Genomic DNA, 27,177 nt, shown 5'->3' on the forward strand with positions numbered 1-27,177 from the left:
TCATAAAACTTTTCAAAAAGAAACCAAAAGCCATAAGCTTTATGTTCTGATCGTTCGTTTACCACCGAAACTTTTTAATCTTCATCGAGAGTCTCTACAGATGAAGCATGACGGACTGTTTTGCATAGTTATGTCCTACAAGTATTCGGCCTTAGTTTAGTTAAAATATTTCTAGTGTAAAGTAAATCCTACTGAATTGGAAATGGGAACTGAACATAAAGTAGCCTGCAGGACACGTTTTTCAGGCGAGTGAAGATATACGCGAGGCGAGCGCGGAGCGCGAGAAAGCGCTTTCACCAGCCGCGCGTGTCTCGCTCTCCACCCACGCTTTGTGCCAAAAAAGAATAGCGGCTATTCTGCAGACTGCAAATAAAGGAGTGGTGGTAAAATAGGGAGAAAAAATTAAATATGATCTAATGAAAAGGGCATAAAATTAGTCCTACTAGCAGAGTACCGAGACTTTAGAGAAAGGGGCCTCCCTGTAAAATGCCTACCCATTGTCAGAGATGGCTCTAAACACTATTTAGTAGTATCTGACTCTAAATAAGTTTGGATCAATTTAGGTTTCTTGGAAACTGCCCACCTACCCCTCCCCTAAGCTAACATTAACACTTACTTCTCACTTAGGGCAAAACGATGGCTTAGGGGAGGGGTAGTTGGGCAGTTTCCCAGAAACCTAAAATGATCCATAAGTTTTAAGGCAAAAATACGTTTATACACTCTTGCGGTTTCATTGAAAACGGTACCTGTTTTGAGACTCATGGGCTGATCCGTTTTCATGAGACCAAAACGGCTGAAAAAACCATACCGTTTGTAGTACACACCTATATACCGTAAAACTCCGAAAATAAGCCCCTCCATGTATAAGCCCCTCCAAATATAAGCCCCCCCCCCCCCCCCCCCAAACCGGTAACGCAAAAAACCCTCCGTTAAATCGCCCCTCCAAATATAAGCCCCCGGAAATTACACTCAAATACAAAGTAAAACAAAGCAAAAACGGTAAATTTATTTCCAACTATAAGGCTAGCCCAACTGATTTTGAAGCGCAAATTTCCCTCCGTAGATAAGCCCGTCCGAATATAAGCCCCTCCAAAAATAAGTCCCTCAAAAAGGGCCTTAGAAAAATATAAGCCCTGGGGCTTATTTTCGGAATTTCACGGTAGCTTACAAAGGGTATTACCCCCGGGTATGTTGTCACTAATTGCAGAGAAAATCTTTCCCCAAAGGTTGAAGCATCAGACGTAAATCAAGTATGGCATATCTTCAAAAGAATATACCGATCGCGAGCAACAGCTAAACTACCGTATTACAGAATTTGTTACCCAGCAACTGATATACTAGCAAATTTGGGTTTTGGTCATGCCCTGACATGCTTGTATTGAGAAGTCAATGTTTTTACTTCATAGACCGCGTTATCTACGTCACTGATAATTTTTTCCCCTCTGAACTAATTTGCTAATTACAGGATTCATTTTCCTAAAAGGTTCCAAGCATCAGAGGTGCATCAAATATGACCTCTTTAAACGAATATACCGATGAACAGCTGAACTATTACAGAATTTGTTATGTAACCACTGATATTCTAGCGGAGGGTCTGAGAGAGATATTTAAACAAGAATGGGACAAACTGTACAAATCAACAACAGGAGAATGGAAAGACGAGCCTCGTAATGGAATGGACTTTTATAACGGGGAGTCTCCTCGAAATCAAAAAAGAAACGCTCATCTATTGGCAACTATGAAAAACGGAAACAGAGTGGAATGGGATTGTACAATGCTTTTTTACGCCATCCTTTTCTCCGATTGCGTCGGGACAGGTCTTAGCGCACTGGTCAGAAAAAATGTAGATGATCTACGAAAGTTCAGGAATGAAGAATTCGCTCACATGCCACAAGGTAGTCTCTCTGAGATAGATTTTCAGAATGCTATTAGCAAAGTTGATGTTGCGTTTCAAGCTCTTAGTCTTCCCACTGTAAAAATCCAAAACCTAAAATATCACAAAACATTTCCAACAAAAGAAGTTGATAATCTGAAACAAGAAGTTCAAGAAAAAGAGAGTCAGCGCCAGGGCCTTGAAGATCAGCTCCAAAATGAAGCTCCCTCATTCTGTGTTCTTCCTCCTAAACCTTCGCATGAAATCGGTGATCGTGAAAGTGAAGTAGCCAAAATAGTCCAACAGCTGAGGAAACTAAATGAGTCCAGTGACAACAGGTTGAGTTATCTTTACATCTCAGGGAATCCTGGAAGCGGTAAATCACAGCTAGCTGGCCTTGTAGCTGAGAGATTCTTTAACGACCTCAAAGAAATACCATGTGGCTCTTCATTTGTAATGACATTAAATGCTGCAAGTCCAGATTCACTTCTGGAGTCGTATGCCTCATTTGCTCGCCATTTAAAGTGCCCAGACTATTCAATTGTGGAAACCCTCAGCTCAAAGGACTCGACCGTCGACGAAAAAATCACTAGTCTTAAGATGCTTGTCGCTGTAAAAATTACCTGTTACACGTCGTGGCTACTGGTGGTTGACAATGTCACTACCATGTCATCTGTGCATGTCCATTTACCACAGTTTAATTCAAAGGCGTGGGAAAGAGGCCATTTTCTCATTACGACGCAGGACACAACGTCAATTCCCTCAAAAAGCCCTTTCGTTAATCACATTTCAGTAAGCCAAGGTATGGAGCCCGATGATGCCCGTTCATTATTATCCAAGCTTTCTGGTATTCCAGATAGCGAGCTAGTAGGAACAGTAGCACAAAGACTGGACTATCAACCTCTTGCTTTAGCAGGCGCTGCCGTCTTTGTTAAAGAGATTCGGCAGGAAAAAGTATCGACGCATTTTGGGTGGGAGGAATACCTGAAGATCTTAGAAAAAGGCAAAAGACAGAAAACAGAAAATACACTTGTCGACACCAATCCAATTTATCCAAATTCAATGACCAAAGCAATAACGTTAGCCGTCGAAACACTGATGAGATCCAACAAAGTTCAAAAACACCTTTTCACTTTTCTTGCCCTCTGCGCTCCACGGCCATTGAACATGGACATAGCAGTTAGTTACATCATGAAAGCAGATGAAGAGTTTGATGAAGCGGACAAAGAATTAATTCGCATGAGATTAAAAAGAGGCTCACTTCTGCTGTTCCAAGATGACGAGGGTGGCTCTTTTATTCGACTTCACCAGGTTGTGCATGATGCTATAAAAACTGTAGCAAAAGAGTATGCAGAAAGCCAGACCGATGAGGTCGTTAGTGGGGTCATTACATCATTTAACGAATTTATCGTCGCAACTCCACCACAGAATAAGCAACTAAACACCAGACACATCGCTCCACATTTGAAAGCTTTGACTATGGTAACGGACAAAGTGTTTTCACGAGATAATTTGTTTCAACTTCATGATAAGGAGATTTCCGAAAAATGCGAAAACCTTGGAAATACTTGTCAAATGCACTGTGAATTCAAAGAAGCAAAAACATATTTTCAATATTCACTCACTTTTAAGCTTCAAGAGCTCGGCCCGGAGAATGTTGACGTTGCAACAAGCTACGATAAATTAGCTTCGATTTACAACGATTTAGGTGACTTTGAGCAAGCCAAGGAGTATCAGCAACGTGCTCTGGACATTGAACTGGACAAGCTCGGCCCGGAACATGTTAATGTTGCAACAAGCTATAATAACTTAGCTTTGATTTACAAGGATTTAGGTGACTTTGAGCAAGCCAAGGAGTATCAGCAACGTGCTCTGGACATTGAACTGGACAAGCTCGGCCCGGAACATGTTAATGTTGCAAGAAGCTATAATAACTTAGCTTCGATTTACAAGGATTTAGGTGACTTTGAGCAAGCCAAGGAGTATCAGCAACGTGCTCTGGACATTGAACTGGACAAGCTCGGCCCGGAACATGTTAATGTTGCAACAAGCTATAATAACTTAGCTTTGATTTACCAGGATTTAGGTGACTTTGAGCAAGCCAAGGAGTATCAGCAACGTGCTCTGGACATTGAACTGGACAAGCTCGGCCCGGAACATGTTAATGTTGCAAGAAGCTATAATAACTTAGCTTTGATTTACAAGGATTTAGGTGACTTTGAGCAAGCCAAGGAGTATCAGCAACGTGCTCTGGACATTGAACTGGACAAGCTCGGCCCGGAACATGTTAATGTTGCAAGAAGCTATAGTAACTTAGCTTTGATTTACAAGGATTTAGGTGACTTTGAGCAAGCCAAGGAGTATCAGCAATGTGCTCTGGACATTGAACTGGACAAGCTCGGCCCGGAACATGTTAATGTTGCAAGAAGCTATAATAACTTAGCTTTGATTTACAAGGATTTAGGTGACTTTGAGCAAGCCAAGGAGTATCAGCAACGTGCTCTGGACATTGATCTGGACAAGCTCGGCCCGGAACATGTTAATGTTGCAAGAAGCTATAATAACTTAGCTTTGATTTACCAGGATTTAGGTGACTTTGAGCAAGCCAAGGAGTATCAGCAACGTGCTCTGGACATTGAACTGGACAAGCTCGGCCCGGAACATGTTAATGTTGCAAGAAGCTATAGTAACTTAGCTTTGATTTACAAGGATTTAGGTGACTTTGAGCAAGCCAAGGAGTATCAGCAATGTGCTCTGGACATTGGACTGGACAAGCTCGGCCCGGAACATGTTAATGTTGCAAGAAGCTATAGTAACTTAGCTTTGATTTACAAGGATTTAGGTGACTTTGAGCAAGCCAAGGAGTATCAGCAATGTGCTCTGGACATTGAACTGGACAAGCTCGGCCCGGAACATGTTAATGTTCCAAGAAGCTATAGTAACTTAGCTTTGATTTACAAGGATTTAGGTGACTTTGAGCAAGATTTAGGTGACTTTGAGTATCAGCAACGTGCTCTGGACATTGGACTGGACAAGCTCGGCCCGGAACATGTTGATGTTGCAAGAAGCTATAATAACTTAGCTTTGATTTACCAGGATTTAGGTGACTTTGAGCAAGCCAAGGAGTATCAGCAACGTGCTCTGGACATTGGACTGGACAAGCTCGGCCCGGAACATGTTAATGTTGCAAGAAGCTATAATAACTTAGCTTTGATTTACCAGGATTTAGGTGACTTTGAGCAAGCCAAGGAGTATCAGGAACGTGCTCTGGCCATTAGAGCAGACAAGCACTGGCTCAACAAAACACCAAATAAGGTACATGAAGGACTGCTTACAGACGCAAAAAACTTTATTATGGAAATTATATTTCTTGTAGATAGATTTTACGCAGTCTTTAAGGTTTATTGCGTTGATGTTGTGTTAAAATTTAAAAGGCTGAAGTTTTCAGGGGTTTTTTTTCACAGCAGCATAAGTTGCGTCTTAAACTGCGGGGATCGTCTTTGCATTTTTTCTTCCGCAGCTCCACTATACGAAATTCATATAATCTTTATAAATGATTTTAATTTGCTAAACTCCATAACGTTTTGCATATATTAATCATGGAATCGATGTTTGGGACGTTGGTAATACACCTCTTACTCCGGGTTTCACTGTAACAGTTTCTGTTTTACAATGTATTTTTGCTTTCCGTATCTTCAAGTTTCTTCTAATGAAAAAAAAAAATGGTTAGTCCTTGCAGATTACTCATGAAGCTGAAAGGCATTTATCACAATCCAAGAATGAAGATGATGACGATGAGGATGATGATAAAGGCGGTAGTAGGGACGGTAAAGCAAAAATCATTGTTAAGTTAAAAATGTCTCCTCCTGCTAACTTTTAACGATTTTAATCAATGGCGCGTTCCTTTTAGAAAAAATCCGACAAGGTTTAATCGTTACAAAATCTTACAGTCTTTGGACTTGACCTGACAAAGGGAACGTGAGTAAAAACCCGGAGATGGATTCTTCAGAGTTCCAAAAATATTTGTGTGAAACGCTTGCAATAACGAAGAATGCTCGACAGGTGTAATTTTTTTGGACCCATGCCCAAACAAACTAATTAATTGTGAATCTATAAATGCGGATTTAGATATAATATATCACCAAATCTATTGGGAGTGTGTTTTTAGTTTTAGTAAAGAAAGGTAAAATCCGTGTTTGGATGATTGTCTCAAAGGAAAGTGGCGTAGGTCAAAAGTCAGCTACATCCAAAAAGAAATTTTCAGGCTAACACAATTAGCGAATTAGGGGTTCCACTGATCCCAGATACAATACATTAGGTGCAGTTACACTAACCCCCCAAAGCTCACCGATTGGGGAAATAGCTTGGGTTTGGGTCACACTGGGTAATTGATCACTGTCATGGTTGCGGTTATACAGTGCTAAATTGTCCAACTGGAAGAAAAAACGTGAACCCAGTTTTGAGGTAAACGTTGTTGTAAACATTGAAGGCTTACATAATCTTATTAATAACACCCGCTCCACATTAATTAAACTTAGAAAGAGAGATTCAGCCTTAAATTTTGAGACTGAAAAGGACGACGTTGACTTCATTTATTTAAAGAAAGACAAATTCTCGTTCAGAAGTCAAAAGTACGGGTTTACAAAAATGTTTGCAACGACTTCATAAGAAAATAATTCTTGAACACACGTAAAGAAAACTTACAAGTGTTTTGAGTTGCTTTTAAATTTATTTAAAAGTGTAAAATACAAAAAAACATTCACAGCGGCGCTCAAAATCCTGCTGAGGTTTGGCAGTCCAGTTTGGCGCTGGATTCGGCGCCAAGAAGGACTCAACACATAAACAACACGTGATTTCTACTTCTCTCGTGATTGGTTGAACTGCCTTAGGTTCTTATTTACCAGAAGAACTTACTTCGAGAACTGTCATGGATAATTCTTTTGTTCGGATTGATGTATCCATGGAAATTTCCCCGAGGCACTGAATTTCACCTTGGGAAAAACGGTCACACAAAAAGCCGCTTCCCCGTGGGCAACAGCCATTTACCGGTGGGTAAAATGGATAATTTGGCCGCACCTATTTTAGGTCGCTTAAAAAGGATATGTTATGGACAACGTTTGACTTACGCGCATTATAAGCTTAATTACTCTTTTCTTTCACAGACAAAAGAGCTAAGAGAGACAAACACAATGCTGAACAAAAAAAACAGCACATTGCTAAGAAAGGTTCAGATGTTGATAGTGATGTGTCATCTGAGGGAGATGGTTACCTGGATTCACAGGAAGAGGATCACAGATCTGACAGTTTTGCATCTTTTGATGGTGAGATATTTTGATCCTTTGATCCCCAATATCAGTCTTTGTCTGATGCTGTTGATGTAATCTCGCCTGTTTTTAGCCACCCCTCCCCTCAAACATTATGGAGCTTAAGCAAAGACGTTTTTGAGCAACTCACGACAACCGGAAGTAAAGCCTTTTCTCTTTTAATATGCCTTGATGCTTATAACAAATTTGAATTGGTAAATTTCTTTACTCTGATAGAGACGATCTGCCCGAAAATTTTGGCACAACCACTGCCCATGAACGGCAAAAAGTTCACTTCCGGTTGATGTGCGTCGCTCAAAAACGCCTTTGAAGGAAGGGTTAACTATACACAGGCTACTGTGCCGCAGTTACATCACCTTGCCTGTCGTTTTTTCCTCCTCTACTGTGCTTCTTCAGTTCCCTTTTTGCCTTCTCTTCTTTTCTTCCCGTTAGCTTTTTTATCCCTGCGTCACCATGTGTAATGCATCAGTCAATTCCACCTGCGCCTAGCCCCTCCCCCCCCCCCGGGCTACTGCGGGACATTTGCCCGCGTTGTCAGTCCCGAGTGTGGGGCATTTGCAAATTTTTTCACTGCCCGGAGGTCGGGCATTTGCCAACTCCGGTGCCATTCCCGAGCGTTTGACACGCACGCGGTTTCCTATCAGAATATAACTACACAGAAGGTTTTACTGGAAAAAACGCAGATAGAGATTGGCTCATCTGTCAAGGACAGGAATAAATTGAAGAGGGTTGTAAAGGCATGTTCTCGACTTTATGCATGCATTTCTTCATTGCTTATCAAAATTACGTAGCGAAATAATTGGAGCTATCGATGTAAAGTATTTTAAAAATATTATTTTTATTACTATTATTATAGCTTGTGTAATGTGATCTCGGATTGTTCACTTAAATGTATGCTCTATGGGAGTATGTCACTGCTTTCTTTGTAAGGTTACAATTCACCACGTTACCTCTTTGATGCTCTGATCATCATCATCAACAACATCATCATCATCAGCATCACCATCATCATTATCATCATCAGTATTATCATAATCATTTGATAAGGATCACGGTAATACTAAAGGTTATGAGCCAAAATGTACGTTTTTGAGTAAAACCTCAATTTTCTAAATTGGGTCACTTGACTTTGACCGTGCCCTGGTGACGTCACAGCCAGATTTGGCATCAAACTGTCCAAATTTTGTCACATAAAAGTGCGCGCATTTTTTAAATTACAGATTGAACACTTTTCCGTAGCACCTGCTTCAAAATTAAAGACACAATAATAAACTCCCTTAAACCAACATTATAAAGAAAATTATGATCTCTTGCTTAAACCTATTCTCTTTCTTTTCTTTCTTTAAATCCTTAAAGTTGAAAATATAAATAAGGCAAGTGCTTCGCTTGCCCCTTAATAGATCATTACGCCCTCAGCGGTGCTAAGCGCGTTATGAGATACAAAGACAACAAATGTTGGGTAGTTTTGGCGTTTATATGATGCCTTTCTTGTTTTCTTGTTAAGGTGCAGAGAAGAGAAAGAAGAAGTCGGGAAGTGGCTGTCGACTTTGTAGATGTCAATAATAAATATTCACATTCATTTTTGTAATTAGGAAAATTAGAGTTTTGGTAGCCTTTTAGCGTATGAATTTTTGCTCAAAAGTCCTCTCTTGTATAAGAGCAGAAGACATCAAAGGGAATCTTTATCGTTCGCTGAGATAACAGAGCTTAGATCTGCATGCATATCATTTCTGGATTCAAAGATAACCAACCAAAGACTTGCTTTCCATCATTTAGTAAGAATATTTTTAAGGTAGCACATGCAAAATCCACTTTGTAGTAATTACCGGGAAAATGATAAACAAACAGAAAAAGATTTCCCTTCCACGTTCCATGTAAATAATGCATGGGTTGATTTAGGGGTGGTCTGAGGAGATCGCGCCCTCCTTTTTTTCTGTGAAATTTTGCAATTTTTGCTTGAAGAATTCTCAATTATATATCGCTTGCAAGTGTCCAGCAGATCCTTCCCCCCAAACTTTCTGAATTTTCTAGATCCCCCCTTTAAATGTTCTTTTAAAGCTTTCAGTTTTTGTTAGTATGATGTTGAAGTTGTTCATGAAAAACTCTATTTGCTTAATAGATTTATCAATAATTTCTTATTGTAAACTTGAGACCACACAATTTTCAACATGAAGTCTTATACGTCCGCAACGGACTGTCCACTATAATGTTGTGAAGAATTTTCTAGGTTGTTATGAGGATTTTTGTCATCTGGTATTTACTTAGCTCATTTTATGTTTGCACTTGAAGATTCACTCGTGCTTAGCAAGAGTCTCGTTATAATTAGGTATGTATATCAAGGTTAATCCGTAATTGTATGACAGGTTTTTGAATTTTATTACCTTATAAGGGTTTTTTGTAACATAATAGTGTCATTTATTAAATTTGAGTGTCAGTCCTTGAAGTGAGCACGTTTTGGGGTTATAGCTGACTATGTTTGTTACCTACATCAGAGTTCCTGTTTTGGTTTAAGTTAGAGCATTCATAAATTCATAAATTTCATGCATTCATAAATTTCATGGTCAGCAAGAAAAAAAATGCATTTTATTTGAGTGTCAATGCATTTAGCACGAAAGTACTAATTGGGGACATTATTTTGGCTCCAACTGGAGACTATCCTCGATACCCAGGGGCGGTCAGTTGAGACGGAAAAACGGCGGTGGCCAATAATAGACCCAATCTTAGTCACTTTTGCCGGGCAAATGTAATCTTCTCGATCCCACCATAGCTAAGGCGATGTTACAAGTAACGATTCGCAACGACGATTTTTAGCGCAACACAGCATTACAACTGTTGTTGCGATATTATTTTGAATGGTCGCAACATTGTTCCAACCGCCAGTTGAGCGATAGGATAAATGTGTTCGTTTATAGTTATTGAGATGTTTTGACCAAACTTAAACTAAATAGTACAAGCACTATTTCTGCAGTTTGTGCAAAAATCAGCATGACTTACCAGCTACAAAAACTAGCATAATTATTGGCATGATTTTAAAAATATACGAGCACTGCTAATAGCATATTATGCTACTTTTGCGAGCACAATCTATCGAGGCCTAGTGCAGTGTTTACGGGAAAAAAGGGGAAAACAGTGACACCATCAAGGAAGTTACAAGCAGTGGTGAGACCTCTACCCTTAAAACTGGCAAATACACCAATATTCAATATTCAATCAACCCTAAACCTAATCCCAAAACAGCATTCTTTAAAGAAAAGGTAGACCACGACCCCGACTCCACGTTTTACTGACACGTTTCGTGGTTATTTAGAAATTTAAGTTTTGGTCGTTTACGATTCGAGTGAGAACAGTAGCCTATTGTGCTCCTTGTAAGAAACAAAATGTATGACTGTTATCAATATGCTGACGATAGGACGTTTTACATCCACTCGAAACCATGTGATCTCGATTATTCAGCAGACCACAAAAAAAAGCAGTTGCAAGCCTGAGGGACTATTCTAAGAGTTGCAACCTGGCCTTGCTTGAATTCTTCCAAGACAAAGTGGATGCTTATTTCCACCCCTCAGATGGCGCGATATGACAGTTTAGTAGAACTAAAACTTCCTATCGCCTGTGGCGATGCTCCACTAAGACGGATTTCCTGCACAAAGCTATTGGGTGTACACCTGACCTGGAAGACGGATGTAGACCATGTGTTAAGTTCATCGTACGAGACACTGTCAGTACTGCGCAGGCTTTAAAATATAGCCCCTTTTCATGTGAGGAAACATCTGGCAGAGAGCTTAGTCCTCTCTAAAGTAAACTATGCATGCTCTGTTTTCCAGCCCCTTCCAGCATTTCAGATGAAGCACCTCCAAAGGCTTCGAAATGCATGCGCTAGATTTGTCACAAGACTGAAGAAGGTTCGCAGGAGTGGAGGACGTTGTAAAGTTGAACTGGTTTCTAGTGAATATGAACGTTGAATTAAATGTACTTAAGTTGACTCACAAGTCGCTATATGATGAAACGTTTCCTGAATTTCGTAACAATTAAATTTACACAAGGTCAGTGCTTATAGCTTAAGATCATCGATTGCACCTGTCCTTTCTATTCCAAGAGAATCAGGAACATTTCAGCACTCGGCAGCAACTATTTTTAATAAGCTGCTTGTATATTAGCTATTAGAAACATAACTGAGTAAAATTTCTTCTGTCGTAGTGCGAAGAGACACCTTTTATGTAAGGAACTTTAAGCAGCAAAAACAATTATAAATATGTATATATTCTATTTTTTATATATTTCTTTTTTAGAGTAGATTTATAATGTAGATATTGTAGAGAAAGAGCCTCACTTTGTTGGATACGCTGCAATAAATTATTATCATTATTATTATTATTATTATTATTATTATTATTATTATTATTATTATTACTATTATTATTATTTTCAAAGTGGTAGCTATCCACACATACGCCCGTGCGTACAGCTGAAATCTGGAAATTTTTTTTAAATTTTTTATCATTAAATCGGGATGACACTAACCCTAACCCTAACCGTGAATAAATAGACCTGGCGAAGCTCACTGATATAACCTAGTCTTCTATACCAATAACAATCCATTGTTTTTATTGTCACTTTTTCAAATTGTTATTTGTAACGAACTTTTAGTTTTATTTTCATTTTTTTTTAGTTTTAGTGTTATTTTCATTTTTCTTTTAGCCTCTGAAGAAGGGTTGTTTTCAAGAGGGGTGAAACAGCAAACATCGGCAAGCAAAGCGAGCACAATAGTGGTGGACTCGGGGTGGCGTTTTTTCCTCCTGACCACCCCCCCCCCCCCTTGCGGAGCGTTGTCCGAGGCTAAAAAAACTATATAATTATAAAAGGGTAGGGGTTTGGACTTCGGCGGAGTCTCATTGTATAAAACGGACTAGGAAATTAAATCCAGGCACTAAATAATAATGGTCGATTCTTCGTATCACCCGAGCCCACCCGAGCCCGTCATTTTGTGGCACAAATCTTGAGAGAGAGATCTGGTGGCATCTTCGTTCCCAGGGTCTTCTCGTTTTTCAAGCAAGAAATTTCCAATATGGCTGCCTCTGTGAGAGTTTGTGTTCGCCTCAGAAAAATTGCAAATCCATGCTCTTCCCTGCAAGCCTTTACCCTTCGGGCTTCTTGTGTAACTGTAAAAAGGTTTTGGTCGTCATCTAGGGTTTTTTATTCAGCAAGTGATGAAATTGAGTCGAATCCGTTTTACGAAAAATACGCTGCGAGAATCAAGGAGGTCAGGAATGAGATAAAAGAAGGAAAATTGTGAGTGCAAATTTGCAACATAATCAAGCGATATCAGTAGCTCTAAATACTTTAATTAAACTTAATGATCTGCTAATGCAAGTGAGTTATAGCTCCCAAAATATGTATACTAAGTAACGTGCCTAACACGTATTTCACACAGTATAATTTTAAAAGCTTGTATTATTGCTTTAGTGAGGCGACTTGTGGAGACCCAAAAACCAAGTGTCCTTAGCTTTTCACATGACGGCAGTAGTTTTATCTGACATAATATTACCAGCTGACAGGCAATATTTTGGCAATGCAAAACTCCAAAAAATAGTGGTAGATTTCACAGCCATGTGAAATTATTGCATGTCTAGCAAAAACACCGTGTGACGGATATCAACTACTTTTTAATGAAGAATATATGCTAGACTTTCAAAAAATTGGTTTGTCCGATTTAGTATGGCCTGGGACAAAGGACTTTTCATACTTGATTGGTATCCAGTTTTAGTGACCCAAAAATGGGTCACTGCACTTAGACCAATCAGAGTAGCTTGACTTTAGATCCGTTGGAGATAAAGTGTTCACTCACAAGTAATTAAGCGCACTGAAATGTGACTTGCGGTTGAAATTCCAACATGGGGTTGACTGCAAAAGCAATATCATAAAGATGCTCTTGAGGCCACAAGATTTTCTGAATATGCGTGACTATGAGAGGAAATTAATCAAAGCATATCTGAAGGATTACAATGTGATTCTTTTGCTCACTGGTATCATGATCTGATGCAAGCATGTCCGTGTTGTTTTATTGACAGATGCTTACTTTTCCTTTTTTCTCTGCAATGGCCTTCCTTGACGATTTGAAGCTTTATTTCCCTCACTTTGTGAAGTTTCTGAACAATGGTTTCATTCTTGTCAGCCCAGTCATGGTACAAAATATTTGTTAACAAACTGTTACTGGAATTCTCTTTTCCAAGTATTGACTCAATTAAAACAAACTTTGGTTTTTTCTGCCCACCTGAGAGTGTTATTACACCAGAAATCTTTGTTTGTGACAACGTAAGCACAAAGTTAACAATTATTTTGCCCTTTCCATGTTGGAGGAACATACACAGGTTAGATTGTCTTTGTTGTAGTGGAATCAATGCAGTCAAGGACTCCCCAATGAAACCTGAAACCCCAAATGCAAGTGACGGCAGTCCCCATTCTTGGAGCAAAATGCAAATAGAAACCTTTTAAGGGAGACAAAAACTCCTAAGAAGAGAAGAAGAGAAGCTTGCTCTGCTCACTCAAAAACTTGTGAGATCACTCGTGAGGTTGACTTTTGGCAAGTCTAAATATATATGTGCAGGAAATCTGTTTATGTCCTTGAACTGTGTTGGTACAGGCAAGTGCTTTGTAAGAAATTTTATCTGGAAGCAAACATGCCAAAATAGTTTGAGTTTGGCATTTCCAAAATGCTTTTAGAAGTAGACAGTGTGTGGCCGAGCGGTTAAGGGCACTGGACTTGTAATCCGAAGGCCCTGACTTCAAGTCCTGCCCTGACTGCTAGCCGGATTTGTTCCTCGGTACTCCCAACTTCATAATCCCCAGCAACATTTGTGAAATAGCCAACTGGTTCACCTTCTACCAGTTAGGATTCTTAACTTTGTATTATTTTCAACTTGAATTATTTGTTTCATTATCCCTGAAAAGCCCCAGAAGGGGAGAGGATAATTAAGTATTTATTATTATTATTATTATTATTATTATTATTATTATTTGTTAATTAGTATAATTACATGTAGTAATTATTATGCTATGAACTTGGAAATTTTGTATGAGTTCTGCTTTTCTACAAAGTGTATGAATTTTTATGAGATTATGCAGCTCAAGGAGGATGCTATTCATCAAGGCTGTAGGCTGATAATACACTTAGCTGGGGATGTTATTTCAGACCAATTATTGTGATTATAAAAGACATTTATCTTTTTTTCTTCCTTTTGTTACAAATTACAGAGAAGAGAAGAGTCCAGTTGAGAAGTTTCGGTTAGATGAGCAAGTTCAGAGAGAAGCTGAAAGTTACAGACAGAAAGTACAGAAAAAGGCTGCTGATGTGAGCTTAGCTTTATGCTCAGTTTCTTACAAATAAAAAACCCTTACCAGGAGGGTGATATTAGAGTGTGACTTAGCCTCCTCTGCAGGCTTTACTGTCCTGTGTTTAGAAAATGAGTGGGAGAGTGGGGAGAGAAAGGTTCAAAGAATCATGTTTAAAGATACAAATCTTATGACCGATTAAATTGAATTCGAATAATAGAAGGCAATGTCAGTAAGAAATGACGGCATTATAAACAAAGACATGAAAAACAATGATAACTGATGGCTGCGTGGTACAGTCGTGTTGTTTTGATATAATTCAAACTTTATGTAACTAAAGCTAAATGAAATCATTGGCAACAAACTTTTGAAAAGTAAAAAACTAGCGAGGCAAAAGTCTGAATGAAAAACGACAGAAACTACCGGTAGATTCTCCCCAGACAGCAAACATGGAAAATGGAATAACAAACAGAGCAAAAAATAATTTCTAATAAATGGTGCATAAGAGCAAGATTGCTGTACTTACAGCACGCTTGCTTGTCTCCATGTCAGAATGTTAGAATGACAAAAAATTTTCTTAGGAGACTGGACTTGTAATAATTTTGTCTGATGAAAACCTCCAGGGGACCCCAGGTAGAGTCACTGGTCCACAAGGGTGGAGGACGCATGTAGTCCATGTGCACACTCTTTGAATTTTGGCAGGCAACTCCACCACATTTTTTTCTCCTTTTCTCATCCTCAAACTCCTCAAGGTCAGTGTAACCGTCACAATAGGAGTTGCCTGCAGAGGAGGCTATATTGTGTCATCACTATAACCAAGTCCAGTTTTTAAGCAAGTAATTTTAAATGAGGGCCTGTGATTCAGAGGCATTTGTTTTTGATGCATAAAACCACTTTGATCCCCAACAAACAGCTACATTGTAAAAGGCAGGCCTTAACAAAAGGGTTGAGGAAAGTCAGAAATGCATATTATATAAGTGTTTTATCAAAGGACAATAAAATTATGGTTTTGATTTTGTCCACACTAATATTATAGCAATTAACGGCTATCTCTTTTTAGGCCAAAAAGGCCATTAAAATCATTTTTGTGCCAAATTTGTAAAATACTGTAGTGTGAAAGTAACATAACTGTCATAACGTAATGGTAAAGATTTTAATATCCATTTCTTTTCAGAAGTCACTTCTTACAAGCAATCCTTTGTCTTCCAGTGGAGGGACTCCAGTGTATGGGGAGAAGGTCTGTTTTGATTATTGAAATCAGTAGTCTCTCTGTCTTTCAGTTTAAGGCCTTTCTGGGAATTGTAGAGCCGCAAGTGACCTCCAACAAATTGTTAGATTCTCTGTCCCAATGACTGTGTCAGTTTAATAATGAACCCATTTGCCCCTGAACTGTCCATAACCACCTATGCGGTCACGATCCCTTGTATCACTTGACACATCATCGGCCAATAAATGTCAAGGACAACTTAAAATATTGATAAAAGTCTCGGTCCACTTTCCAGCAGCACTTCATAATCCATCTAATCCTATGATCCTAAAAGTCAGTTTTCCTGAAAAAATTTCCCTTCAAAATGAAGGCTAGTATAAAATGCCCAACAAAAGAAAACAAAGGGGGCAATAAAACAAAAGAAGAGGGGAGGAGGAAAAGCGATCATTTGCTTTTTGTGTATGCTGAACTTCAGAAGCTGATATTTTGAATTTATAAGTCTTAGCTCTTAATAGCCAGATAATGACTAGGAAATGGCGCGACTAGCATTAAAACTCATTTTTTGGCATAATTCCTTGGAGCCAATGGGTTTAAAGGAGAATAATATTAATTTGATATTATTTACCTAGTCACACAAGGTGCTGAATACAGTACGTCTTTCTAGTATTATTTTGAATGGAAAAGGACTCCTGACCGTGAGGATCATTTCCACTTTCATTTAAATCATTATATTATTTTGTGGTACGTCTTATAGACTTTAAACTCCATTATGCATCTGGACAAAGGTGCCGATAAGAGTGCTGAGGAAATTGGACAGGTGAGAGTTAGCTTTCATTTGTTGTTTTACCTTTATAAGTTTAGTGAAGGATTATATTACAGAAAAGACATGAGAATAAAATTGATGTAGTTGTAAAGATCTCATGAACCATACTGACACTGTGGGAGTTTTTTTTTATTTTTTATGAAAGACAAGTTAAATCGAGAGGCTAAAAGGTTTGTCAGACAGTTAGAGTAACAAGAAAGTCTGTTTTTCTTGCTTATTGCATTGGATTTAATTGGCACATGGGAAGTTCATGTTAAAAATCAGGCCTTAAAGTCAATTTGTTAAAACTTTTGTTGATTCTTTTTCTTTTTGTTTTTTCAATTTTAGATCTGGCGGGAATATCACAAAGATAAGGACTGCATTAGTGCTGTCATTCCAGTAAGTAAAATTAATTTTAATAAACATAAAGCGTAATGTAGGAAGTCATTGATGATGTAGAGTAATAAATCTTGTCGTTTTCAAGAAAGCCTCGAGTTTTGAGCAGGACATAGTGCAAGACAGATAGACTTGTAAGAAGATAGATTAAACGGAGGGAATATATTGCCTGCACTTTCTTGTTTACAGTGCTGAAAAATAGGCAAATAAATAAAGAAACAAAGGCTACTTTATGTAAAATAATGTTACAGTGTGACTACTGTAACTGAGGCCGCCTAGACAAAGTTGACCAATCCGATTACAGGAAAGTAATAATACATTCAATACATCCAATCAGCAGCTCTTAAGAAATGATAATAAGTTACAAGAAGAACAAAATTTCAAATATTAATACCAAACTTTTTGGACAGAGAATCAGAACTAATATTGCTCCCCTCCGTTTATTCATCGTGAAAAACCAAAAAAGAGACACCCATTCAAGCTTAAAAGCTGTCCACAAGTACTAACTTGTTCTCTGAGAATGCTCACTGTTTGATTTACAGAGTAACTTGTATGACAGAATAGAAGAGAAATCTCTTAGATTCCCACTGGTAAGTATATTGATGTGGGTATAAATTCAGTAATATGACTTGGATGTTATAGAGAACACATTGCATGATAATTCTTTATCAGTGTACCATAAATAGGCCAGCTGGCTGGGAACTGTATGAATTCTATATATAACCCGATGGATAGGATTACCAGGTACCTGTTCTCAAGTGTTTTTTGACAAAATTATGTTCAAGCTATAACCCACTGTTGTCCTCATTTACTAGTTATAGTCTTTTGTAATATTAATTTTGGAATATCTTCATGCATTAATTTAACAGAATAATATTTTGTTACACTGATCAGTAAATGAAACCTACATGTTAAATGTCCATATTGCATCGTAATATTTTGGTTTTAATGTAACAATACCTATGTTTCAAGCATGCCTCACAACATTCTTTAATTTAACTTTGGTATGTTGGAGGATTACAAAGTTTTACTGCGATGCATTCATTTCATTGTGCAATTTTTTTTTTTTTTTAAATAATTTCTTATTAAGCCACGTTGTTTTTACAGAATGTACCTACTGCCCAAAACTATTTGCAGATGGAAATTACAACAGGGGCAAAAAATTCAGCGTACAAATGTAGGGCCAAAAAAATCATGATTCTGCAAAACTACATAACAACCATCCATTTTCCCCCAGCTACTTCATCTACCTGTCAAGTATTTCCTTCCCTCTCTTGGGAGTGGGTTATGTGGATTACCAGCCAATGATTAATGCTATGTCCACGTAGACAATATATCTTTATTTTTAGTTCATCTAGCTCAACCCCAAAGGAGTCTGGCCCTCGGAGTTTGCATCTTGCAGGCACCTGAACTGCTTAGAGGAAAATAATTATGGGACAAACCTTGAACAAGACCAGACAAAATGGAAAACTCATGACAAAATTAGCTAGAAAGCCAATTTAGACATAAGGCCAAGTTTTTACGCGTATTGAAATCAGTGTCGGATCCAGACCTTTAGATAAGGGGGGGGGCCTTGTTTCCCTTTGGGCCTCACTTTAATCTAAAAATAAGAGGGGTGGGGTGGGGGTGCCCCCCCCCCCAGGCCCCTCTCCTGGATCCACCACTGGAAATGTCTGCAATGGTTTATACTACTTAAAAGTAAAGAAAACAACCATGAGTTCTGGCATCTCTTTCCATTGGTACCTGGCACTGCATTCTTTCTGTTGTTCAAACAACCAAAAAATCACACTGGCAGACCTGCTATTGGATTCTCTTCGTTTTCAATCTCTGGTATTTTCAAGGTGTTATCCTATAATTTCATGGCATTGGACAGGCCATGTGATCCAGAGCTGCAAAGGGCTTATTGATTTTCAGTGTAACCAACAGTGCTTTATTATCTTTCAGTTTATTTACCCTCTTCCCAGAGAACAAGGCTATGAATTTATGTATGCTGAGTTTAAAGATCACAAGTGCTATTTTACTTCACTTCTACATTATCAGGTGGGTATAAGAACTTTAAAATAATAAATATTAATAATGATGTTAATATTTATATGCACGTAAATGAAGAACTGTGATCTCACCATACCTGCTGTCCTTAATTCACTTTTTGTTGCATTTGCTAGCTCCTGCGTGAGAAGGGGGAGAGGGGGCGGCGGTTGTGACTCCTACATGAAAGGGGGATACTTGACTTAAAAAGAAAATTATACCTCTCAGGAGACCAATGTGGGTGCGCCTCAGGCTTAAATGAGGTGAAACGTGAGAAATAGCAATAGTTAAGCGAAGTTCTTCAAACTTAAGAGGTTTTGCTTTTATAAGTTGTTGAAGGTTGGCCTAAAATCGTTTGAAGTATTGAAAATAGAACTACATGTAGTGTTAATGCCAGCTCCATTTTAATTTTGTCAACACAATTTTATTTGAGAGCATAGCAGTTTCAACAAAAAGAAACTCATTAGTTGGAGAAAAGTTCATAGAATTTAAAGGTTAAATTAACTAATTCTTTTACACATCTTTGTCGATGTTTCCACTGATGATGAATTAAGTCCTACTAAAAATAACAAAAAATGGCTCTTAGTTACCTACATACAGGTGATACTTGTAAGTAAAAATTCGGCTTTCCATTCAGAACACCCTTAGTAAAATAAAGATCTGCAGTTAGACGACAAGCATCCCCATTCCATACATAGGAATCTGGAATCCCGCTAACAATTGAAATCTAGAATCCTAGACAGGCTTAGATTACCTAACATGGGGTGCATAAGGGAGTCCCAGCTTCATCACATGCTGTCTTACTTCATTACCAAATAACCATGCATGCATAAAAAATCCTCAACCACAGCCAGGGAGACTGATACACCTAAATTTGCCAGATTACAACCATCAATTTACTGAATTCATTTGCATTGTTATTATAATTTCAACAGACACAAGGTGAGAATGCTCCTTGGTCACTAGCAATGAAGCATTTTACTGACCTCAGGGAGAGTAAAGGTTGGTATTATACATTCCCGTACGAAAATAGCGGCTTACAAAAGAACTTCAATTTACCTTACATTTGACTGGAACCCTAGTTACAGCCAATAAGAAGTCAAATGACAGGTATCTTACATAATATCATAGGTGACGAATTACTCCTTAATTTTGGCGCGAAATTTCAGCGTTAATTTGTAATTTCACATGTGAAATTACAAAATTGCCATGGCAACCGTTCCGTACGTCTGAGTGTCAAGATGGCGACAAAGTTTTAAAATGCCGTGAATGAAGATGTCAGGGCACAAAAAGACGCTTTAGAAAACCTGAACACTCAAGAGAACATCAAGAAGGATTCTAACAGGTATTTTGCCGAAAAAGTCTGAAAAATTCTGAACTTTATAAGCCAAATGTAAGGTCTTAACATTTGAGAGAGGGTAGTTTCGAAAACGAAGCACTGGAAAACGAAGACCGAAGCACGAAGCACCCAAATTTCGAAAACGAAGCACCCAAAACTCGAAAACGAAGCACCCTAGATCGAAAACAAAGACCCCTAAATCTCGAAAACGAAGAACCCAAAACTCGAAAACGAAGCACCCAAACCTCGAAAACGAAGCACCCAAAAACTCGACACCGGTCTGTCCTTTATAAACACGAGACCAATGCTAATACAGCAGGAATCAAGCACGATAACGAATCGAATGCAGTTCAAATCTACTCAAGTTGTAAATGCATTTCCGCCGCTGCGTGGGAGGCCCGGTGGGAGGCCATGTTTTGGACGTGATCAGAAAACCGAGAACGCCCAAACTATTTCTAGAATGTTACTGTATTGCCAATAAAAGCCAGTTAAATTCGCTGGCTTGAGTCGATGACAGAGAGCTTTAGATTCTAAGACGAGTACGAGATTTTCTTAGTACTAAGTCCAGCGTCATTTTGGCGGGAAAACATGGTAGCCGTCTTCATTACGAGTCTTAACGATAATATCGAAGCGGCGAAAACAAGAGAACAACTGTTAGAAGTTTGATAATTTTGCGATCGGGAGGGGGCGTAACCTCCTGCATATCCAATATGTTAGACTGCAAAACAATCGGTTTTTTTCTCAAAATCAGTAAAGAAGTCGGTAAAGCGTGGCGTAAGAGTAATACGTGCGAGCCTCACCCTCCGTTTTCAGCCTCGTTTCAGACCTTTTGTGTTACTGCTCACGCGTACTTGAATACGCCAAAATCTGCTGACGGACAGTTTTGAAGTCTACATAAACATGTATGTGTACCGAAAAAATGCATATTAAGGAAAGATGTATCAAGTATAGCGAGACCAATAATAAAATTAATACAGTATATCCTATCTAGAAAAGTTGGCAGGCTCTTAGAAAACCTTGGGATGGATTTTGTGGACCTTTGGAGGTGCGGACGCATCCGCTGCCTCCACCTGATTCAGGTGCTTCGTTTTCGAGTTTTGGGTGCTTCGTCTTCGAGATTTAGGGGTCTTCGTTTTCGATCTAGGGTGCTTCGTTTTCGAGTTTTGGGTGCTTCGTTTTCGAGATTTGTGTGCTTCGTGCTTCGTTCTTCGTTTTCGAGTGCTTCGTTTTCGAAACTACCTTTGAGAGAGTGGAGTTCTCGATCGATACGATCAAGGATAAACATGTCAAAAAATCCAAGTTTGCTAACGTAATTCGTCACCTATGATATTAATAGGCAATCAAATGGTATACTCGTGAAATTAGGGAATAATTTCACTTGCGTTTTGTCCAAATCCTAATAATTTCCCTAGCCTAAAGACTCGGGAAATTATTATCGGGAAATTATTAGGATTTGGACAAAACGGGCGTGAAATTATTCCCTAATTTCACTCGTCACCATTTGATTACACATACTAATTTATTTATTTTCTTTGGTTCGCCAGTTCCTGGCAGGGTGACCGCAACAATGCGTGGCGCCACTACGCTGGCCCTTAACAGTCCCTCCCCCCATGAAAGATAGACCATCACACTGGGGACTATGTCCCCTAGGCAAGGGGGACCACACTAATTGTGTGATGGTTGTAATGTTTGAATTTGGGGGAAATATACGGGAATATTGAAAAGTATTGGTGCTAAATTGTGCTTTGAGAAAACATTAATTTGGAAAGACCTTGTCAGCTGAACTTTTTTAAATTCATTCATTAATTGATTAATTTTATGTTTTTCTTTATTTTGTACAGGGATAGTGCTGATGGTAGGGGAAGTGGATACAAACGCAATGGTAAGTTAACAATTGAGGGTTTTAGGAGAGCGGCAACTCTTCCTTTGTAATACAGCTACATATGATCAGTGCTAGTACAACTACCTTAAAGGACACAATGCCTTTCCTGGCGGGTTTAGATATTTAAACAAAAAAAAACCAAAAGCCAAGGTAGCCGTTTACTTTTGCAGGCTACGGCGAAGCGTCCAAGACAACAATCTCATTGTCTAGCATCATTTTCAAACTAACTTCACTGTTTTGTGATAGGTGGAACGCTACAGAGTTCTCTATAATACTGACTACAACATCTTAATCAAAAGAAACAAACGATTAAATCTCCCTTACAACAGGCCTTTTCTAAAACAACTTGCAGAACTTTGACTAGAGAAGATTTGAGTAGAGTCCCGCCAGGTACGTAGGCTAGCTACCGTAAAATTAACGTTTCTAGTACCTTTATTTCAGAGCGTCTTGGATGCCCAGTGGCTGGCATATCAAGTTCAGATGTACTACGCATCGGAGAGCAGTCACAGAGAGGAGATCCTCAAGACGTTTAATGTTTTCCCGGACAAATTTGATCACATGACAGTTGTTAACGAACTGAGTGTCGAAATTGAAAGCGGCGTATTGAAAGGACTACCGAAAGACTAACGTGAAAGGGTCGATAAACTAAATGCGCCAGAGATTGTATGACTTTACACGTTGTCTTCAGTGTTCTCCACATTCAAATTGGCACTTGCATTGAGAAACCCGAAAGTAACCCCAACGATAGACCTTATTCACGATATCTACAATCTTTGCACGCATCAAAGGACTGATGGGATAAAAGCGATGTCAGGTGCTTTCTCATGGGGCAAAGAAGTGATAAAGGTTGTTTACCATTTACAAAAAGTTTCCGGAAAATCCGGTTGGAAAGGAAATGGAACGCGACTATTTGGTTCGCTGCAGCGGAAAACTTCCGGGAGCAACGGAACACCTGAAAAGGCAGTCCTGTTTTTCCGGACTGACTGTTCCAATCAGAAATGCTTGTTCCTTTTCGTTGATACCCAGTTTCAGGCCTTTGCGGCCTTCTTTCCTTAAATGGTAAACTCGATTCCTTGACGATATTTATCAGTCCTGAATTTTGTTTTCCATTTACCCACACCGTCAACAGAGCGGTTTGCCCTTGTAATTTTAAGAAATCGCGTTGTCTGTTGATTCTAGACACTAGAAAATGAAGATCTTTCTATCTCAAAGACGATAAAAGCGAATTTTGATGCAGTAGCTACCGCAGATGTCCTCATAGCAAGCAATAGTGGAGTAAAACTTGTCGAAACTTGAACTGTACATTTTGCACGACTAATATCGTCGTCTCCTTTTGAGAGAATAAACAAACTCCACCGCGATCACTTGTTTGCCCCACTAAATCACCACGCGACATTGCTTTTATTCAATGAACCTTAATGCGCGCGAAAATATGGCGATATGGTGAATAAGGTCTATTTTGTACAAAATGAAATATGTACAGAAGATTTTCCATTTCGTCTCTGTTAGGTGCTTTCGCGAAAGTTCTAAGCACATGACAACGCTGTTTTCATTTGCCTGTAAGATATTCTTTGAAAAAGTTTAATCATGATTAAATACAAATAAGATTTGAGTGCTTGCACTGAAATTGTTATTAAAAAACGTAAACATCACATTTCTTTGTTTCCGTTCTCTCGAGCTTTGGTTTTATTGTGAATTTCCTTAGTATAAATTCTCTGGAATTCTGCGGGTTTGTGTATGTTTTGGGTGAGTTGGGTTGGTAACAGATCTGTAAAAATTTTGTGACATGAACATTGTGCCAGTGTAATGTGCCGTTCGCTAGCCTAAGTACAGCCGCTCCTCCGCTCAAAAAAATCTCATCGCTTTTATTTTATCATTATTTTGTTTAGAGGAGGGTTCGGATGTACACAGGCTAGTGCCGCACTCATTCACGGTACAAAACTGGGAACGATGTTCTGATGCGCGCGCAAACTCAAAAGCTCTTTGTTACGTCAAACATTAACCTTGATCCTGGTGGAGGAATGAACAAGTCATGTTTTTAACACAGGAACAAAAATTCCTTCCCTTATCAGGAAAAAATTCTTTCACCACGTAGAACCGACGAAAGGCAGCCAACGGTGCATTTAACGCGAACCACTCTCAAATACAGGTAGGAACTGATCCCCTTTTTCAATGAAAAGTTTTCATTTTTCACTTGTTTCGAAAAAACGATCTTTGGAACAACGAACTTTTGCCGCTCTTATACATGATACTGTTTAGAATCATTTTTCTGCATATGGCTTTTTCAATTTGGTGTTCCGCTACCTGAGCACAATTGTTCTCTTCCCTCAAGAAAAAATTTCTTCGATTTTATTTTGTTATTTATTTTGATTAGGCTAGGGAGCGGCTGTTCACAGACTAGTGTCCCGCTCTCAATCTGATAGAAAACTGGGAACGATGTTCTGATGCGCGCGCAAAGTCAAAAACCCTTTGTTACGTCCAACAAGAACTTTGTTCCTGTTGGAGGATTGAACAAGTCATGCTTTTATCGCGGGAACAAACAAAAGTGCTCTGTTAGCATTTAAAATAATTCTTTCGGTAATAGACCCGACTTAAGGCAGCCAACTATGCATTTTACGCAAATCACTCTGAAAAACAGGTAGGAACTGATTCCTTTGTACAAGAAACTTTCGAAAAAGCGATCTTTTTGAACAAACAAACATTTCTCCTTTTTAAACGCGACATTTTTAGAAGCATTTTTTTTGCACACTACTTTTCCAGTACAGTGTCCCGCTAGCCTAAGAAGAGCAGCTCCCTTCCCTCAAAAATTTCTCCCCGATATTATTTTGTTATTTATTTTGTTAAGAGGAGGGGGGAATGTACACGGGCAATAAGTGTCCCGCTCAATCATGGTAGAAAACGGGGAAGGATTTTCTGATGCGCGCGCAAAGTCAAATCCCTTTGTTGAGTCAATTACTTTGATCCTGTTGGAGGAATGAACAAGTTATGCTTTTATCGCGGGAACAAAAATAATGTTCTGTTGGCGTTAAAAATTTATATATATATATATATATATATACACCCGTTTTCAAAAAGGTTTTCATACAGAGAGATATATAGATAGATATATACTTTATTCTCTTGCACGTGCGCCAGTGTGCATTTTGCACTTCTTATTGTCCAACTTGTGAAAAACTCGGTTCAATGATAAATTTTTTCTTCGTCGGGTTTTTCGTTCCAATTTGACATGTCGTTTTGAGTTTGTTTTTTTCTTTTCGAAAAATACATGCGCCTTGCGATACAAATTTACAATGGCGAATTATATAGCTGATTTTGGGAATGAGGAAAACATCCCGCGAAGCAGCCGATCCGCGAGTTATACGGGCGTCACCGAATTCGTAGGCCAAATGCCATGGCATCTGTAGCAAGTGACGAAGCATTTTTATTGATTGAGTATATTAAAAAATGCGCTGTCCAGGGACGTGCTTAAGAGAAACTGTAAACTAACTTGACAGCATTTGCCGGCCGAGAAATTTTTCTGTCTTCAATGAGACGTTGCCTTTCAGGCCGTGATTTTACACGAAAAAAGCTGAGAAATTAAGATATATGACCAGCTCATCATGGTTATGATAAGGTCTGCTTTTATGAACCTCGCCAACGTCTTAGTCCGTTTTAATCAACTGATATAATATTGTTGCTCCTTCCCACATATCCAATATGGACATCCACTGTCACATCCAGTCCTTCTCAGCGGTTTAGAAAACACTTTTTTTTTTTTCATTTCATCTGCGTTTTTCCCCTTATCCTGTAACGACAACAATTATTTGACCTACAAGTGACCGAACTCCTCATTCTTTAAGTTTCAAGAGAATGCAAATCAAGAGAATTGCAGACAATACTCGTGCATTATTTTTTTAATTGACAAACTGGAACAAAGAACCTGACGAAAAGAAAATTTATCGTTGAACCAAGTTTTTTCACAAGTTGGACAATAACAAGTGTAAATGCACACGGGCGCACGTGCAAGAAAACAAAAGTATATATCTATCTATATATCTCTCCATATGAAAACCTTTTTGAAAACGGGTGTATATATATATATATATATATAATATTGTCCCAAGCATCTCTCTCCCCCGTCCTCGTAAACACAAATATATCTTAATCACAAATGAAGACAGAAAACAGTTTCCTTTCAATTGGCACCTATATTTCGATCACATTCAGTGATCTTCTTCGGGGTGACTAACTAGACGTTAACGTACAAAACTTTTAAATTGCTGAATTACGAAGGTAACGCGCGCGCATCACAACTGAAATGACTGTTATTTTAAACGTCTAACGGAAAATGTCATAGATGACACTATCATCTCCTGCGCGCGCCCGCGCGCGTCTTGCGGTTCTGGGCGTAAAAACCATCATCTTCATTAAGTCCTTGAGGGCGCAGCGTTCCCAATCTATACATCCACTGTCCCTCCTTCTTCCGCAACTCCCTCTCTCCCATGGCTCTGTCTATTAACTGTATAGTTAAATGGCTTAATCCTAAGTGTCCCGAACTATGAAAATGCTGGTAAAGAAAATCGTCATTCCTCTTATTTTGAGAAGACAACTTGAGATGGGCATTGATCCTACTTCTGTGATTATTGAACCTAGACCGAAAAGTAGTGGTAGTGGATCCAACATATTGAATGCCACATACCTTACAAGTAATAAGATAAACCACGTTTTTAGAGTTACAATTTAAGTTGTAATTAATACGGAATTCCTTCCCATTGGTTTTGCTGCGGAAATGCCTCTCCGACTTCTTGGTTCGAGCAAAGTTTAGGAGTGCCGCTAAGGAAGAGGTAACAGGAACATTAAAGTGTGGTAGTAATCGGTGCCAAATTTGTACTTTTCTGTGTGTGGGGAGAACTTTCCGCAGCAAAACCAATGGGAAGGAATTCCGTATTAATTACAACTTAAATTGTAACTCTAAAAACGTGGTTTATCTTATTACTTGTAAGGTATGTGGCATTCAATAT

General features: G+C 38.8%; 2 protein-coding genes across 3 annotated transcripts in view; both read left to right on the plus strand.

Moving 5' to 3' along the window:
- Positions 1-9,625, plus strand: part of LOC140921634 (uncharacterized) — a 14,294-nt gene extending 4,669 nt beyond the window's left edge. The window contains exons 2-5 of one of the 2 annotated variants that reach the window (XM_073371640.1): positions 1,484-5,188; positions 5,604-5,700; positions 7,036-7,194; positions 8,702-9,625. In XM_073371640.1, the coding sequence (XP_073227741.1) occupies positions 1,511-5,188; positions 5,604-5,700; positions 7,036-7,194; positions 8,702-8,760 (3,993 nt within the window). In that variant the 5' untranslated portion in view covers positions 1,484-1,510 and the 3' untranslated portion in view covers positions 8,761-9,625. Of the gene's footprint in view, positions 1-1,388; positions 5,189-5,603; positions 5,701-7,035; positions 7,195-8,701 lie in introns of those variants that run through there. The other variant, XM_073371639.1, reaches the window with a different exon arrangement.
- Positions 9,626-12,258: 2,633 nt separating this feature from the next.
- On the plus strand, positions 12,259-23,831 carry LOC140921128 (ATP synthase mitochondrial F1 complex assembly factor 1-like). The gene is made up of 10 exons (XM_073371091.1): positions 12,259-12,483; positions 14,446-14,542; positions 15,698-15,760; positions 16,485-16,547; positions 16,881-16,931; positions 17,471-17,518; positions 18,873-18,968; positions 19,892-19,958; positions 22,137-22,177; positions 22,619-23,831. The coding sequence occupies exons 1-10, from the start codon at positions 12,260-12,262 to the stop codon at positions 22,802-22,804; spliced, it is 936 nt and encodes a 311-aa protein (XP_073227192.1). The 5' UTR covers position 12,259; the 3' UTR covers positions 22,805-23,831.
- Positions 23,832-27,177: the final 3,346 nt, after the last annotated feature.

Source organism: Porites lutea, chromosome 12 (assembly GCF_958299795.1).
Source record: "Porites lutea chromosome 12, jaPorLute2.1, whole genome shotgun sequence".
Classification (NCBI taxonomy): domain Eukaryota; kingdom Metazoa; phylum Cnidaria; class Anthozoa; order Scleractinia; family Poritidae; genus Porites; species Porites lutea.

Coding starts and splice junctions, on each gene's coding strand:
- LOC140921128 (XM_073371091.1), top strand. CDS start 12,260: ATGGCTGCCTCTGTGAGAGTTTGTGTTCGCCTCAGAAAAATTGCAAAT. Junction 14,543..15,697: donor TACAGAAAAAGGCTGCTGAT/GTGAGCTTAGCT, acceptor ATTTCTTTTCAG/AAGTCACTTCTTACAAGCAA. Junction 17,519..18,872: donor AATCTCTTAGATTCCCACTG/GTAAGTATATTG, acceptor ATTATCTTTCAG/TTTATTTACCCTCTTCCCAG.